This window comes from Rhamphochromis sp. 'chilingali' (genome assembly GCF_963969265.1).
Source record: "Rhamphochromis sp. 'chilingali' genome assembly, chromosome: 10".
NCBI classification, from domain to species: Eukaryota; Metazoa; Chordata; class Actinopteri; order Cichliformes; family Cichlidae; genus Rhamphochromis; species Rhamphochromis sp. 'chilingali'.
Genome location: NC_137937.1, coordinates 12142845 through 12156452, shown reverse-complemented (window position 1 = coordinate 12156452; position 13608 = coordinate 12142845). Strand labels below are relative to the sequence as shown.

The following is a 13608-nucleotide window of genomic DNA, read 5'->3' as shown; positions in this document are numbered from 1 at the left end:
CACTAACTGAAAGTGCAGTCAAGTGTGCTGCACCTGCACTACGAATACAAATAGGAGTATGAAACAACAGCAGGGTGGTTGTTATTAATAGAAGCACCTGCAAGCCAAAATTTAATGTTAGTGCTGTTCATGCTCGGAGTTATTTAAATCAATTTGGTGGACAGTTTATTTATAGTCAGCTGATGTACAGTAATAAAGCAGCATTTGATTTTGTCATCACACTCTGTGGGAGAGTCTTATTGTCCTTTATTATGGCATTTTCCACGATTTTCCTACAAAAACAAATAAATATAATAGAAAAAAACTGAACTGCATTAGTGGTTGCTGAAAATTTGTCATGTAGGATGATTGAGGGAGCTGCCAGTCAGACTATTTTCCAATATAACGCATTGAAGGAACACATCTTGACTCATTTATTACTTTGTCTTAGAACACTAGAGCAGAATCTATTAAGGGTTTATGTTTTAGTAATTTGCTTCTGCTTTCCCATTTATCTGTCAGAAATATAGAATTTCACATAGTCAGTCCATCATTTCAGATTTAATAAATATAAATATCACATTCCCTCATAAAACATTTGCATGACTGTTGACAGCCTCTCATTATTTTTATGCCCTGTAATCAGCTGACCCTTCTCTGTCCTCTAGGGATCATCGATCTTTCTCAGGTATCACACATACTGGTCCCTCCCTCTCCAGGGACAGTGGATCGCATCCCTTACATCCCTGGGACGAGCACCGGCTTCCCTGGCAGACCTTACACCACCTCTCCCATCTCACCCGGTACAGTTAATTTCACTCTAGCAGACTCACACAATAAATATGTTGCACTCTTTTTATTTCTAAAGTTCTCTTTCTCTCCCTTTTTTTGCATGTGCAGTTGGCTCCTCACACATGAGCAAAATGCAAGGCACGGCCTCATCTTTAGAGCGTGAAAGAGACCGTGAACGTGACAGGGAGCGTGAAAGTGAGAGGGAGCGGGAACGGGAAAAGGAGAGGGAGCGCGAACGGGACCGTCAGAGAGATCGGGAAAAGGAAAGGGAGCGCGAGAGGGACCGCGAAAGGCAAAGGGACCGGGAGAGAGAGAGGGATCGAGAGCGTGAGAGAGACAAGGGCGGCTCTATTGGAAATGTGGAGCATGCCCCCATCTGGCGACCAGGTGTGGAGAATATGGTGTTCTTCATTTTTATTTAAGTTACGAATCTAGTTTGGAATTTGCAAAGTTATACGAGTCTGTTTCTGCTACTTAGGTACAGAGCACAGCTTGTCAAGCAGCAGCAGCGTAAGACCTGCGTCCCAGCCGCACAGCCACCAGCACTCCCCAGTGTCGCCTCGTACCCAGGAAAACGTCCAGCAGAGGCCAAGTGTCCTGCACACTGGGGGGAAAAGTCTTTCTGTCAACGAACACTCCGGCTCATCTGTGTTACGGTAAACTGAACTTTAACACAGAAAATTTGAATAAACAGATAAAAAGTTGTACGCGCTTTTTGTTTGTTTGTTTGTTTGTTTGTTTTTATAAATACAATTCGCTTTTTTAAATGTGTTTGCTTTGTTAGGTCCATGCCCTCAGGGTCATCCCACTACCAAGCTTACCCTAGCCATCTCCAAAGGACAGGTGTGCTTTCTGAGGCCTACCCAACTGCCATGGATTTAAATGCACCCAAAGAGCAGAGTCGCGATGCAGGCAAAAACAGGGGAGGTCTACCCAAACATTTTCAGGACCAGCATGGCCCATCCAGTAAATCTGACCCCAAGCTGTCCAGCCCCAGCCCAGGTGGACTATACCCCGGGTCTTATACCTCTGCTTCAGGCCGTCCCCAGCACCTACTGCCTCTGCAGTCAGACAACCCTCCTGGCCGTGGAGAAAGCGGTACACCTAGTAGGGAAAAGACTCAAAACAAACAGATGTCCATTCAGGAACAAGAGCTCCGATCACTCGGTAAGACCACCATGACTGCGGCCAACTTCATAAACGCAATTATTATGCGTCAAATTTCTTGTGAAACGGGGATGCCAGAGATGGGCTCGCTTGTTGCCAGCAGCGCCACTAATGGTAAGACGCTCTGGATCCCAGGGGTCCCCCCTCATCACCCAGACCCACTCCCCCGTCAGTGTGTGGCCTATTGCACGCTGTGGTGGTTGGCATTATCAGATCAGCAGAATTCATTTACATTTTTGTTTCAATGCTGTAGTTGTTGTTTTTTTTGCCTTTTTTCCCAGTTTCTCCCTTTTATAGACTTAAAGTCCACCAAGGGTGCCCTCTGGAAAGCCTTACTTCTAGCTTTCCCAAATTGGACAATACTTGATTAGATTAAATTTTTAAAAGAATTTGGCGAGCTTGAATGAGTTTTGATAGTGTTTTTGTGAAAACTTGATTTTTCCAAGAAGATCCTAGGTGTCCTTTAAGGTAGCTAAAGCTGGTGGGACATTTAGGTTGAGCATCCTTTGCTGCTTATGTTCATTTTATTTCCTAAGAGGATGTGACTTGAATTTAACATGTGGCACCCTCCTCCCTGTCATTCGGCTGCTTACATTAAGAAAATATTTCACCACAGACAGTTAGATCATCAGAGTAGTATTTTTATACCCTCTGTTCAGTAAGACTGCTGTAATTCAAACATATGTAACTCAGATGAAAAAGAACATTGAAATAGAAAATTGGTCTGATAGTTTCATTAAACAGGAAAAGCATTACCATCCACCAAACTCACTCCCTGGGGTCCCAGAGTGCACCAGTGTTGCAGAGAAGGCAGGTGGGAAGGGGAAGTAACACGGCAAAGACTGGAGACACTTTCAGCGAATCAGGGGGAGGGGGTACTACAGCTTCTGGCCTTCCAAATCTGTGCATGTTCCTGTTTTACTGCTCACTGTAATCTATGCTGATTTATTTAGGTTTTCTTTTTTTTGGATGTTGCGAGCTAATGTACTCGAGAAGCATGCTTGTCAAAGCTGATGAGATGGTTGAGCTAGATGACAACACCAGGATGATGTTGTTCACAAAACAGTAGATGGATCCACAGAGAGAAATACAGGTGCTTATAAAGCTGCTGCTGAAATGAACCCAGTCTCTCATGTGTTTTCTAGCTAACAACAAAAGGCAGAGCTTGCTGTCCCCACAGGATCACTCATTCCCTCTCTGGGATTCACAGAGTCAATCCTGGTCCCCTCTTTCAACTTACATCATCCTCTGAAATGAATAATGTAGTGTAAGAGTTGTGTAAGAAAAACACGTAGCGAGATATGACACACAAAGGACACAAAGTCTTGAAATCCATGTGCTGTAGTGCTCTCGAGAGCTTACAGGGAGAATGTTTTAGACCCTCGACTGAATGGAGTTTCTGGAGTTAGGTTTTGTACTCTAGTATGATAGTAATAGCCTATTTCTATTCATAACATGCAGTACACACTTTTTAAGTCCCTCAAGTGATATAAAGGAGGATGTAAAAGTGTCTTTTTGAACTTCTTCATTTCAGTTACTGATGCAAAACCTGTCAATTTTAGCACCATTTCTGGTCAAAGATGAGTTTGCCAAGGCTGTATGCAAAGTGTGCACTGAAAATATCTTGAGACCTCTTCACACTTACTCATATTTAGATATATTTTCTTTTTCTTCTTCTTCTTTTATTTTTTCCAAAGCTTGCACCTTGAGCCTACAAAAGTCTGGATGAGTGTAGAGACATCTCAGGAAAAAAAATGCTTGTTTTCTTTAGGACATTCCAAAGGTTTGGAATTATGTCACCTTAACCTGAAAATCCAAACTAATTTTTAAAGTGTGTGTGTGTTTTCTGGATTCGACTCTTAGCTATGACACACGGTCTTTACCGTTCTCCATCTGAAGAGAGACTGTCTCCAGGCCAGCAGCCCCAGTCCCCTTGTGTCAAAGGCAGCCAAAGGGTGGTCACTCTGGCACAGCACATCAGCGTAAGCCCTCTCAACTACTGCATAAAATAATCTAATAATTAGAAGTGCTTTATAAAAGAAGTTGGCGTTTGTATTAAAGCAAATGCATGCATGTCGAATGTGTTTAGTTTTCGTTAGAGTAAAATAAAATCCTTACACACGGGTCTCCTGATAGAGTTTATCTCAGACAGTGTTGTGTAATGTCTGATGTTGATAATCTTCACCCAAACAGGAGGTGATAACTAAAGACTACAGGCAGAGCCAGCAGCAAAGCTACCACGGTTCTCCTGTCCTGGACTTGACCCGTCCACCCAGTGCCTCCCAGCCCCCTCCCACTTCACAGGAGTCTGCTCAGGGGACCCGCTATGCCGAGGGACCTGGTGGAGAACGCAACAGAGACCGGTAGGAATCTCTGTTGGGTGCAATTAGTGCATCTAACCTTTTGTCTTATCTTAAATAAGTGATAAAAAGATTTTTATGTCATAGAATATATGTAATGGATAATCAAAGTTATGATATTCATGCTGTTTTCCAGATCTACACCTCAGCCTAAAACATCACCTGTCAGTGTTTCTATTGACGGCATCGAACCGGTGTCTCCTGCTGGAGCCAACTCTGAACCTGAAGTCCAGAGAGGAGCCTCCTACCCCAGCGAGCAGGGAGAGCAAGGGTAAGTTTGGATTTGGGTTGGAGCAGCAGCATGAAAATCAAGAGTCCGCTCCAAAAAGTCCATTATGAGCACAGTTTATTTACATTTAGCACCACTAATTAGATTATTTCACTGAGCAAATTCTGTAACACAATGTCAAAATTTAGGTCCTGGTCATGAAATAGTAGCCCACTGTTTTGTGCTTGCATATATACTGTACCTGTCACATGTGTATGTGTAGTTTAGTCATGTTTAAAGGACAGTGACAGACTCTGACATTGGATTGTGGTTTCCGGAGTTTCTGCTCCAGATAACAGAGTTGCTTCTGGGTTAATAAACCTACTTTTTATTTTCTTCAGTCAGAGAAATAGGAAACTTTAATGATTGCGTATCTGTTTGGCAGCCTTGTTGCACTGAAAAAGTTTTTACAACCGAAGTGGGTGGCATGATTGTCACGTAATCCTCTGGGCCATAAATTGTGATTGCCAGGTTTCAGCATTTATTAACAACTGATTGTGCTGTGTTTCATCTCTGAGGTAGGAGAAAGGAGGAGCTTTAACGTCAATAAAGAGCATCTGCTCCTTGATAAGGTGGCATGACCTGATGCCTTGAATGTAGCACCTTAACTGTTTAGGAAATTCTCAGTATAGAAGGCAGGTACCACAGCTGAGTACAAAAAATGTGGGCTTGTCGTCACAGCAGTGCACACCAGTAGATGGTTGGATAAATGAGTGTTTTTTTTGTTGTTGTTGTTGTTTTGGAAGTTTTTTGCAATTTTAAAATGATGAAGCCCTTATATTTAAATGTGTGCTTATTAAATTGTCTTGTCACAGGAGTCGGGTTAGTTTGTGTCTGTGTGCATGTTGACATCATAGTACTTTCTCTTCTACAGGATGGGTTCCCACTCTCCTCCAAATGCCTCCCAGCCTCCTGCCTTCTTCAGCAAACTGACTGAGAGCAACTCGGCTATTGTGAAATCAAAAAAACAGGAAATCATCAAGAAGATGATTTCAGTAGTGGGAAGTGAAACTGATTTCAGTAAGTCTGACATCAGGACTGGTCTTACCGAGTGCTCAGTAGTAAACAATGTTATTCTAATTTAAATGGAGCGTAAATAAGAAACCCTGTTTACACTTTCAGATGCTGGTCAGCCTGGAACAGAAATCTTCAATATGCCAGCATCTACAACTGCAGGTAATCATTTAAGCCACATTGCTATTAATAAACAGCAGAACAATGAGCGAACGTTTAGGCCGAGATACCCGTGCCTTCTTGATAATAATGGATCGGCAGCTTTACCTAAGAATTGCATAACTGGCATCATCAACAAACAAAAATAACTTTGCATTTTCATAAAGTCAAACATTCAAAATGCAACTTGCGCTTGATCTTCCTTTGTGTGGTTAATACAGGGTCTGCAAGAGGCAGATGCTACATGAGTGTGAAGTAAAATAAATGTAGAAAGAAATCAGTCATGTTGATATTGTTGACCAAGTGCAGAAATTTCATTTTAGCTCTGTTTTGTTTGAAAAACCGGTCTTTGTATTTACACAACTACACCACATTTGATTTAGGTTTAAGAAGATTGATGTCCACCACCTTGGCAGACTTTAATCTGTCATGGATCACAGCTATCAGCTGCTCACTGGGGAACAGTGCTAGCTGCATGTTTTCAAGTTCTGCTCAAGTGTGCTGCAGGTGCAGTGTAGGCTTGACTTGGTCTCCTACTTGTTAGATATGAGAAAATGTATGAGAGCATCTATACATGTTACCTTTACAGTTTAAATTCCTCCTACAGTCTCACCATCGGTGAGGAAGCGTTAGCTAACAATCCATTTCTGTGTGCAGACACAAAGCTCTGATTTGAATGCTAGCTTTGGCTAATTACCAACCACAGTACTTAAGACTGTATCAGCAAACTGTGCTCTTGGAGACTTGTACTGTTACGCAAAGTCAGTTTTGTGTACTTTGGCACATCACAACCGTGCAAGAGGCAGCCACGAAAGTTTGAAGACGTGCAGTTTAATGCACCGCTAGAATCAGTCAAAGATGGGTGTGGTTGGAATGGGCACATGTCTGAGAGCATTGTGGGTGGTGGTGGGCTCCATATCTCTGTGAGACGATCATCTTCTGCAGTTTTATGCTAGCCTGTGAATTCCTCTGTTGCTTAACTTGAATTTAAACACATAGTTTTCATATAACTGGGCTGACAATTATGACTCTGTTTACTGTTTCTGAAAGTGTTTAACAAAACAAACAAAAAAAATCCTGAGGTTTTTTTTTTGTTTGCTTGTTTTTGCCATAGCTGCAGTTTGCAACTGAAACAGTAGTGGACTGAATGAATATGTATTTGCCGTAGTTTCCCTTTCAGAGCACAATATTTAGGAAGGAGATGATTTAAACTAACCACAGAAAACACTTTACTGCATCAATCTTTAATGCCAGGGGAGGAAAGCATGTCTTAGTTTGTGCCTGACATAGCTGTGATATATGACACTAGGAGTGCTAATTTATTTGGAATGCAAGTGGGAGATGTTGGCAGTATTGTAGGCACAGGTGGATTGTTCAAGAGTGTGTTGCCTTTGCTTTGGCTCGGTCCTGCAGAACGTTTAGACCTGATCCTCACACATTTCTGCTGTGTAAAAAGGCTGGTATCTTAATGTAACTGAGCCAAGCTTGAAGTGAGCTGTTAGGAGGAAAACATTACCTGATACAAGAAGTATACATGACAGAGATGTATTACAGGCAGCAAAGGTACTTTTAGCAGTAACAGAGTTCAGGTTTTGTCATATTTCTACAGAATTCAGTGCATAAAGAAAACCTTTAGTCAGCACACCTTCATGTATATATACTCCTCTCTAGTAATCAGTCATAGGATATTCAGATTTTGCTGAACTCCAAACATTACCTGTCAGGTTGTGACAGAAGAGCACGCTTTTATATCAGGGCAAATATTTCTTCGGCTGTCGATCTCTGATCTAAATTGCCGTGCTGTTACTGAAGAGGAACACATGCTTGAAATCTGCGCTTATACTCTGTGTGCATTCCTTGCTCTCTCAGCCAGTCTTCTAGATTTTGCAAATCTATCACGAATTTAAAAGGATGCTTTGATTCTGGAGTAATTTTTTGCACTAATTTTGTTCTCTGAGTCAGTTTGGTTCCAAACAGTGCATCTCCTGCCATTTCCTAAATACATTTTTAAGGGTTTTTTTTGTCTTTTAATCTTGAAGATAAAGAACAAGTTTTAGTAAGTCCATTAGAAATCTAAAACCAGGACAGAGTTGGAAATTGGCTTTAGTAAACGCTGAGTGGAGTTTTCTGGTTTCTCCACAGTCCTCTGCGCTCTAATACAGGTGCTAACAAGTGTGAACTGAAGCTGCTCAGTGGTTTTAAATTTAACAGGTGTTTTGCATAGTGGCCTACACCAAGGCTTTGATTGCTCTTTCAGTAACGAAGGTTCTTGTTGCCAGAACATTTATTTTTAACTTAACCTGGTTTCACTGCCTCTGCTGATGTGCTGTCTCTTTGTGTGTGTGTGTGTGTGTGTGTGTGTGTGTGTGTGTGTGTGTGTGTGTGTGTGTGTGTGTGTGTGTGTGTGTGTGTGTGTGTGGAGAAGAGGCTGCAGCTCAACCATTTTTTTTAATTTTTATTTATTCACTCAACGCTACATCTGTAACTGAATTTAAGTACAAGTGTGAAACACTCAGGCTGGTGTATACCAACAAGTAGAAATCCTGTATTTTTTGATATCTTACTCTATTCACTGCTGATGCTCTTCGTCCTCCCTAACAGCATTTTTACATATTTTTTTACTTTTCTGACCATTTTGCATCTCACTGTTGTGATTTTCGGCCAACTATTAACCTTTATAATGATCTCTTCTTTCACAGTACCTGTAAACATCCGCCAAAACCCAGCCCCAGAAACGCCTGGAAACTCAATAGGCCTGGAGGCCATTATAAGAAAGGCTTTGATGGGCAATTATGATCAATCTGAGGAGCGCTCTCCATCCAACGCTGCTACCCCGCTGAGCTCCGGTTTGTCTGCAGAGGGGCGAGTTGAAGACTCTTTGTCACAAGGTGCCAACACTTAAGAAACCTTCAATCGTTATCTGGTTTGGATTTGAATCCAAAGGTTCAAATTTTACACCTACACTATATTTTTATAGAATTTGCATCCGTGCCATCTGATCAATGGCACCTTGCACTGTCCTTGTATCATGTTACCTAATGTTTGGCATATATATGGAAATCTCTGTGGCCAGCATTTCTATTTATGGAGTGGTGTTTCTACTTAAACAGATGTCTCCATTTTAACAATTGGTCTAACATGCTTCTCATCTATAGTAATAAATATTATCAGTTAGCTGAATTATATGATCTGTTGTGCAACCGTACCGAAGTGTATTTTTGGGTTAAAGCAAGTTTTAAGTCATAAAGGAAGCACTATGGAGTTCTCTGTTTGTTGCCTAAAAGTTACGAAATCAACTGGCTGATTCAGCATACACATCACACATGTCGATGCTCTTGTCATTATCAATACACTGATTGCAACCCAAGAATAGAGCAGCGGTGCTTGGTAATTTTCCTGAAATGACACGGTTTAGCTCTGTCTGTAATCTTGTTTACATTGATTAAACCTGCTCCTGAGTACGTTAGGCGTTACTGATGTGTTGCTGTGACAAACAGAACCATACACGTAAACATTAATGTTGGAAGCTATAGTTTATGTGGCCAAAGGTGGCTCAGAATAAGCATCTTTAAACGGAGTATACTGTAGACTCAGATCGGCGCTTGATCTCCTTTGTTTGCAGGAGGCACAAAGTCCTCGAAGGGTAGTGGACGCTCTAATGGGCGCAAGGCAAAGTCTCCAGGACCAGGGCTTTCAGGAGGTGAGAGACCTTCCTCAGTGTCCTCGGTCCACTCAGAGGGAGACTGCAACAGGCGAACCCCGCTCACCAACCGTGTCTGGGAGGACCGGCCTTTGTCTGCAGGTATAAACCTTTGTGACACTGATTTCATATGAGATCCTGTAGGTGCAGTGTGAACACTTGCTAACAACTCTTTGGTTTTGCTCTCTGCAGGTTCAACACCAACTCCGTTTCCATGCAACCCGCTGATCATGCGTTACCCCAGCGGACCGATGCCTGCTCATTCACCCTCCTCTGGCCAACAAGGGAGCCAGGGACCAGGGTCCGGACCCGGACAGGGTCGCCCCTCCTGGGGGGAGGAGGAGCACAAACCTCTGCTTGTGTCTCAATACGAGACCCTGTCCGACAGCGAGTGACTGGAAACGGCAGATTAAACAGGACCTGCGTACGGTCACTCACCTCCACAAACACGGCATCCGCAGACCTTCCCACACCATTCCAACACGTATTTCCTCCATCAGTCATCGAGAATGGATCGCGTCCTCCTCTCATGCACCTGATATGCCAAACAGCGACGAAGTGGAGCACTGCTGCACCCCCCGTGCATGCATGTGTGCACGCACGTGTATGTATGTTTGCGCTTACATGTTATGCATTCACTCCAGGACTGCTCCAAAGGACAAATCACTTTTTCTTTTTTTTTTCTTTTTTCTTCTTAATTTACTACTTTTCCTCACTGGCCTTATTGATATACACACATGGACCTCCACCCTTTGCGGGTATCCTGGTCTAATGTTTTTACACTTGTGTGGAGGGGACTGAGATTGTGTCGTTGGTCCAGTCAGGAGGCCGATGACTGCTGCTCTAGTGACAGATGATTTGACCTGAGAGCAGCGGCATGCACACGGATGACCCTCTCGTATTTCTTCATGGTGAACTCCAGGTGTACGTGGCTTGAGCACTGCTACCACTACAAGAACACAGGCGAGGGTGGACAGGAGGAGAATCGACGTGTTTGTTTTTTCCTTGGGTTTTTTTCTTTTTTGTTGGTTTTTTTTTTTTTTTACTTTAAATTCTGTCAGTCCAGTCCTGTGTTTGGTGAGCTGAGACCTTTAGTACATTTTGATGGTGAACTTTTGATGGTGTCATTTTGTTGTAAGGATGTATCTTTTTTGCGGGGGGGGGGGGGCAGGCAGAGATTGTTATGTGGGTGGGTCATATCATTGGTTTACAGGGTAAACATGCTGTTCGTTGCTGATGTCGTCACATAGTGGGGAGGGCCCTGGAGAAAAGGCAAAGCCCTAGTTTGACTTCAGGAATCCATGTGCGGAGAGATGATTTGCCAGATGGATGGCACTGAGACAAGTGACACTCTCACTGTTTTTTTTTATTTTATTTTTTTTATATATATTAACCATGTCTGTGTTTGTTGAAACGGTTTTTTGGATATTAAGCACTTAGTTGTCAATCTGTTCACAATGGCATTTAAGAAATTGTTTCCTGTGTCAGGTGGGAAAAAATAATGGACCCAAGAACTGCGTAGAAAATCCCACTGTGGAGGTCTCCTTCAACATCTGCTCATTTTGTTCTTTGGTCTTGCCACCTCTATTGTGTAGCTCCCCCGCACTCAAAGCGACAATCACATTTCGGTGATCGATGACTTAAGCCGCTTCGAGCCAGTTTGCAGACCAAACTTAAAGCTGCTTAAAGGCGAATTCCACAGCATCACTCGAGTTTCCTTGCATTAAAAAAGTTGACTTTAAAGAATTAAAAAAGAAGCCATCCTTCTATGACTCTTGGTCCATGGCAGTGTCGGGTTCCTCTGGCCTGCTAGAATCCCGATCTGACCTCTGACCTTTTGCTGCCCAGAAGAGGCACTGAGACTCGACTCCTCATCCAGGCAGATTTTGTACAGTTATGAGATATTCTTAGTGTTAAGTGCCATTTATTTTACAATATACAGTACTCAAGTGACGCACAATTTTTCTTTTTAGCCCCCACATGCCGGGATTTATACTGTCCACACAGGGAAATGTAAAACAAGAAACAAACAAAAAAATAAACAAATGAAACATCTTTTTTTCCTCCCTTCCCAATCCATCACTGCCTTAGCTTTTAAATGTTTCACTCATTCGATTTGTACACTAAACAAGACAAAACTGTGTCAAACGACTGCTTACCTGGGCCTGCATCAGACGCTTTCTTAAACAACAGACCTATGACAAATTAATTCAAGTGTACTTCATTGCAGCTCCTGAGTTTGTACGAGTCAGAGGAGGTGGAGGGGCGAGGCGTTCAGAAGCATCCTGGTAGTTTTTACACGACGATTTCTCACAATTTTAGCACATTTTCGTGCAGCGTTTTAAAGGTCACCCTAACTCTGTAAATTGATGTGAAAAGCTTCTGTTTTTCCTTCCCTGCCTGGGACTGGGAAGCAGCGGCAGTAAGCTCGTAATACTCGCAACACAAACATGACTGTTATAGGACTACCTCCTCTCCCTCCTTCATCCTACCTTGTTGACGGTGAAGCATCTAGCTGGCCTTACCTGCAAAAAGCTCATCTCAGCTGTGTTTGAGGTCTCTTTCTTTTCTTTCTTTTAGTTTTTATTTTAAAGTTTTTTTTCTGTCAAGACTGATGGATGGTTTATTTGATCAGGCACGGCAGAAACAGTTTCTGCGTGTATATCACTTATCCACTGATGAAATTTAAGAATGTGACGCTAAACAGACTAAGCCATATCCAGCTGTTCCCTGACTAATATGTTTTTTTGTTTTTTTTAAGTATACTAAAAATGAATTTTAACATGTATCCAGTTTGTTTTTTGTTCTCACTGTTTGTTCAGTGCACGCCTGTTTCATTTGGAAACCAGATTAATCATTCAAACCTAAAAGGACAAAGGTGATTGCTGATGGTGTTCCCTGGACTGTCCAGTGGGGGGGGGGGGTGGGTGGGATAGGGACGGGTGGGGGATTGACAAACAACACATTGTTCAACCATTTTGTGCATTTTTTTTTTTTTTATTATAACCCACTGTATAATAGCAAGGATTGTATATACAACTGAAGAGATGTAAATATTTATGTGGCTTGCTTCAAGGTTGGTATTACAAGAAAAGAAAGAAGACATATTCACATGGTTAAATTCTACATGCCCACCAGCAAGCTTTGTGGATAGCAGTGTAAAAATGAAAAACAAAAGAGACACTGCCTTAATGTTTAAATAAAAAGCTTATTGCCATTCATGGTCTCAGTCTTGTTATTTATTGGCAGGGGCTTTGATTGAGGGGCTGCCATTTTCCATTTGTACTTATTACTGGAGCCTAAAGTAATGGCGGTTGATTTACAGCAGGGGGCGGTACAAGCAAATATTTCAGTTGCATGTTGAATGTCTTGTTGTGAGGTTTTGTTTTTCTTCTTCTTTCTTAAACAGAAGAATTGAAGAAAATGGGTCGAGCTGCATTTTAAATTTAAGTTTGCAGCTACAAAGTAAAGCTGCTTCATGTGCTCTGCGGAGATTTTGCCGAATTCAACAAACCCCTGATAAAACCTAAAATCAACCGACCAGTAGAATGCAATTTCACTTTGTAATCATATGATATATAAGATTTGAGAGTCGGTAAGCATCAGCAGCACAGTTCCAGTTCAATCTGCTATATAATTATTAGGACTGACAGAAGAGACTGTGGTCACAAATGCATCGTTGGTGTCTGAGGTTAGAACTGGCAGACTGCTTTGAGCTGATAGGAAGGCACCGGTAACTCCGATAACCACTGTTGGACCCAGAATGTATGCAGAAGAGCATCTCTGAAGGCTGGATCCGTTCCGCCTTGCATCTGCAGCTCAGGCTGGTGCTGCTGCTGGTGGTGTTAAGATGCGATAAATCACTTCTTTTACACCACACAGCACAGCCATCCTGAGCATTGCTGGCCGTTCCCATCCCTTTATGACCACAGTGTGCACATCTTCTTTTGTCAAAGCTCGCATCATCTCAAACTGGTTTCTTGAATGTGAGAACAAGCTCACTTTACTGAAATGGCCTCTCCAATTAGATTTCAACCCACCTTTGGGATGTGGGTGGGGCAGGGGATTCTCATCGTGGATGTGCAGCCGACAAATCTCCAACTGTGTGATGCCGTCACGTCAAAATGAACTAAATCTCTGAGGAATGTTTCCAGCACCTCATTGGGGGA

The 13608-nt window shown here is 42.4% G+C and overlaps 1 protein-coding gene across 4 annotated transcripts in view; it reads left to right on the top strand.

Moving 5' to 3' along the window:
* ncor2 (nuclear receptor corepressor 2) overlaps positions 1-12651 on the top strand; it is a 91622-nt gene extending 78971 nt beyond the window's left edge. For all 4 annotated transcript variants that reach the window (XM_080894457.1, XM_080894456.1, XM_080894455.1 and 1 more), the window contains exons 35-46: positions 648-782; positions 880-1158; positions 1250-1427; positions 1556-1938; positions 3802-3920; positions 4132-4301; positions 4435-4569; positions 5441-5586; positions 5689-5742; positions 8439-8627; positions 9362-9541; positions 9632-12651. In XM_080894457.1, coding sequence (XP_080750583.1) covers positions 648-782; positions 880-1158; positions 1250-1427; positions 1556-1938; positions 3802-3920; positions 4132-4301; positions 4435-4569; positions 5441-5586; positions 5689-5742; positions 8439-8627; positions 9362-9541; positions 9632-9834 — 2171 coding nt within the window. In that variant the 3' untranslated portion in view covers positions 9835-12651. The remainder of the gene's footprint in view (positions 1-647; positions 783-879; positions 1159-1249; positions 1428-1555; positions 1939-3801; positions 3921-4131; positions 4302-4434; positions 4570-5440; positions 5587-5688; positions 5743-8438; positions 8628-9361; positions 9542-9631) is intronic.
* Positions 12652-13608: the final 957 nt, after the last annotated feature.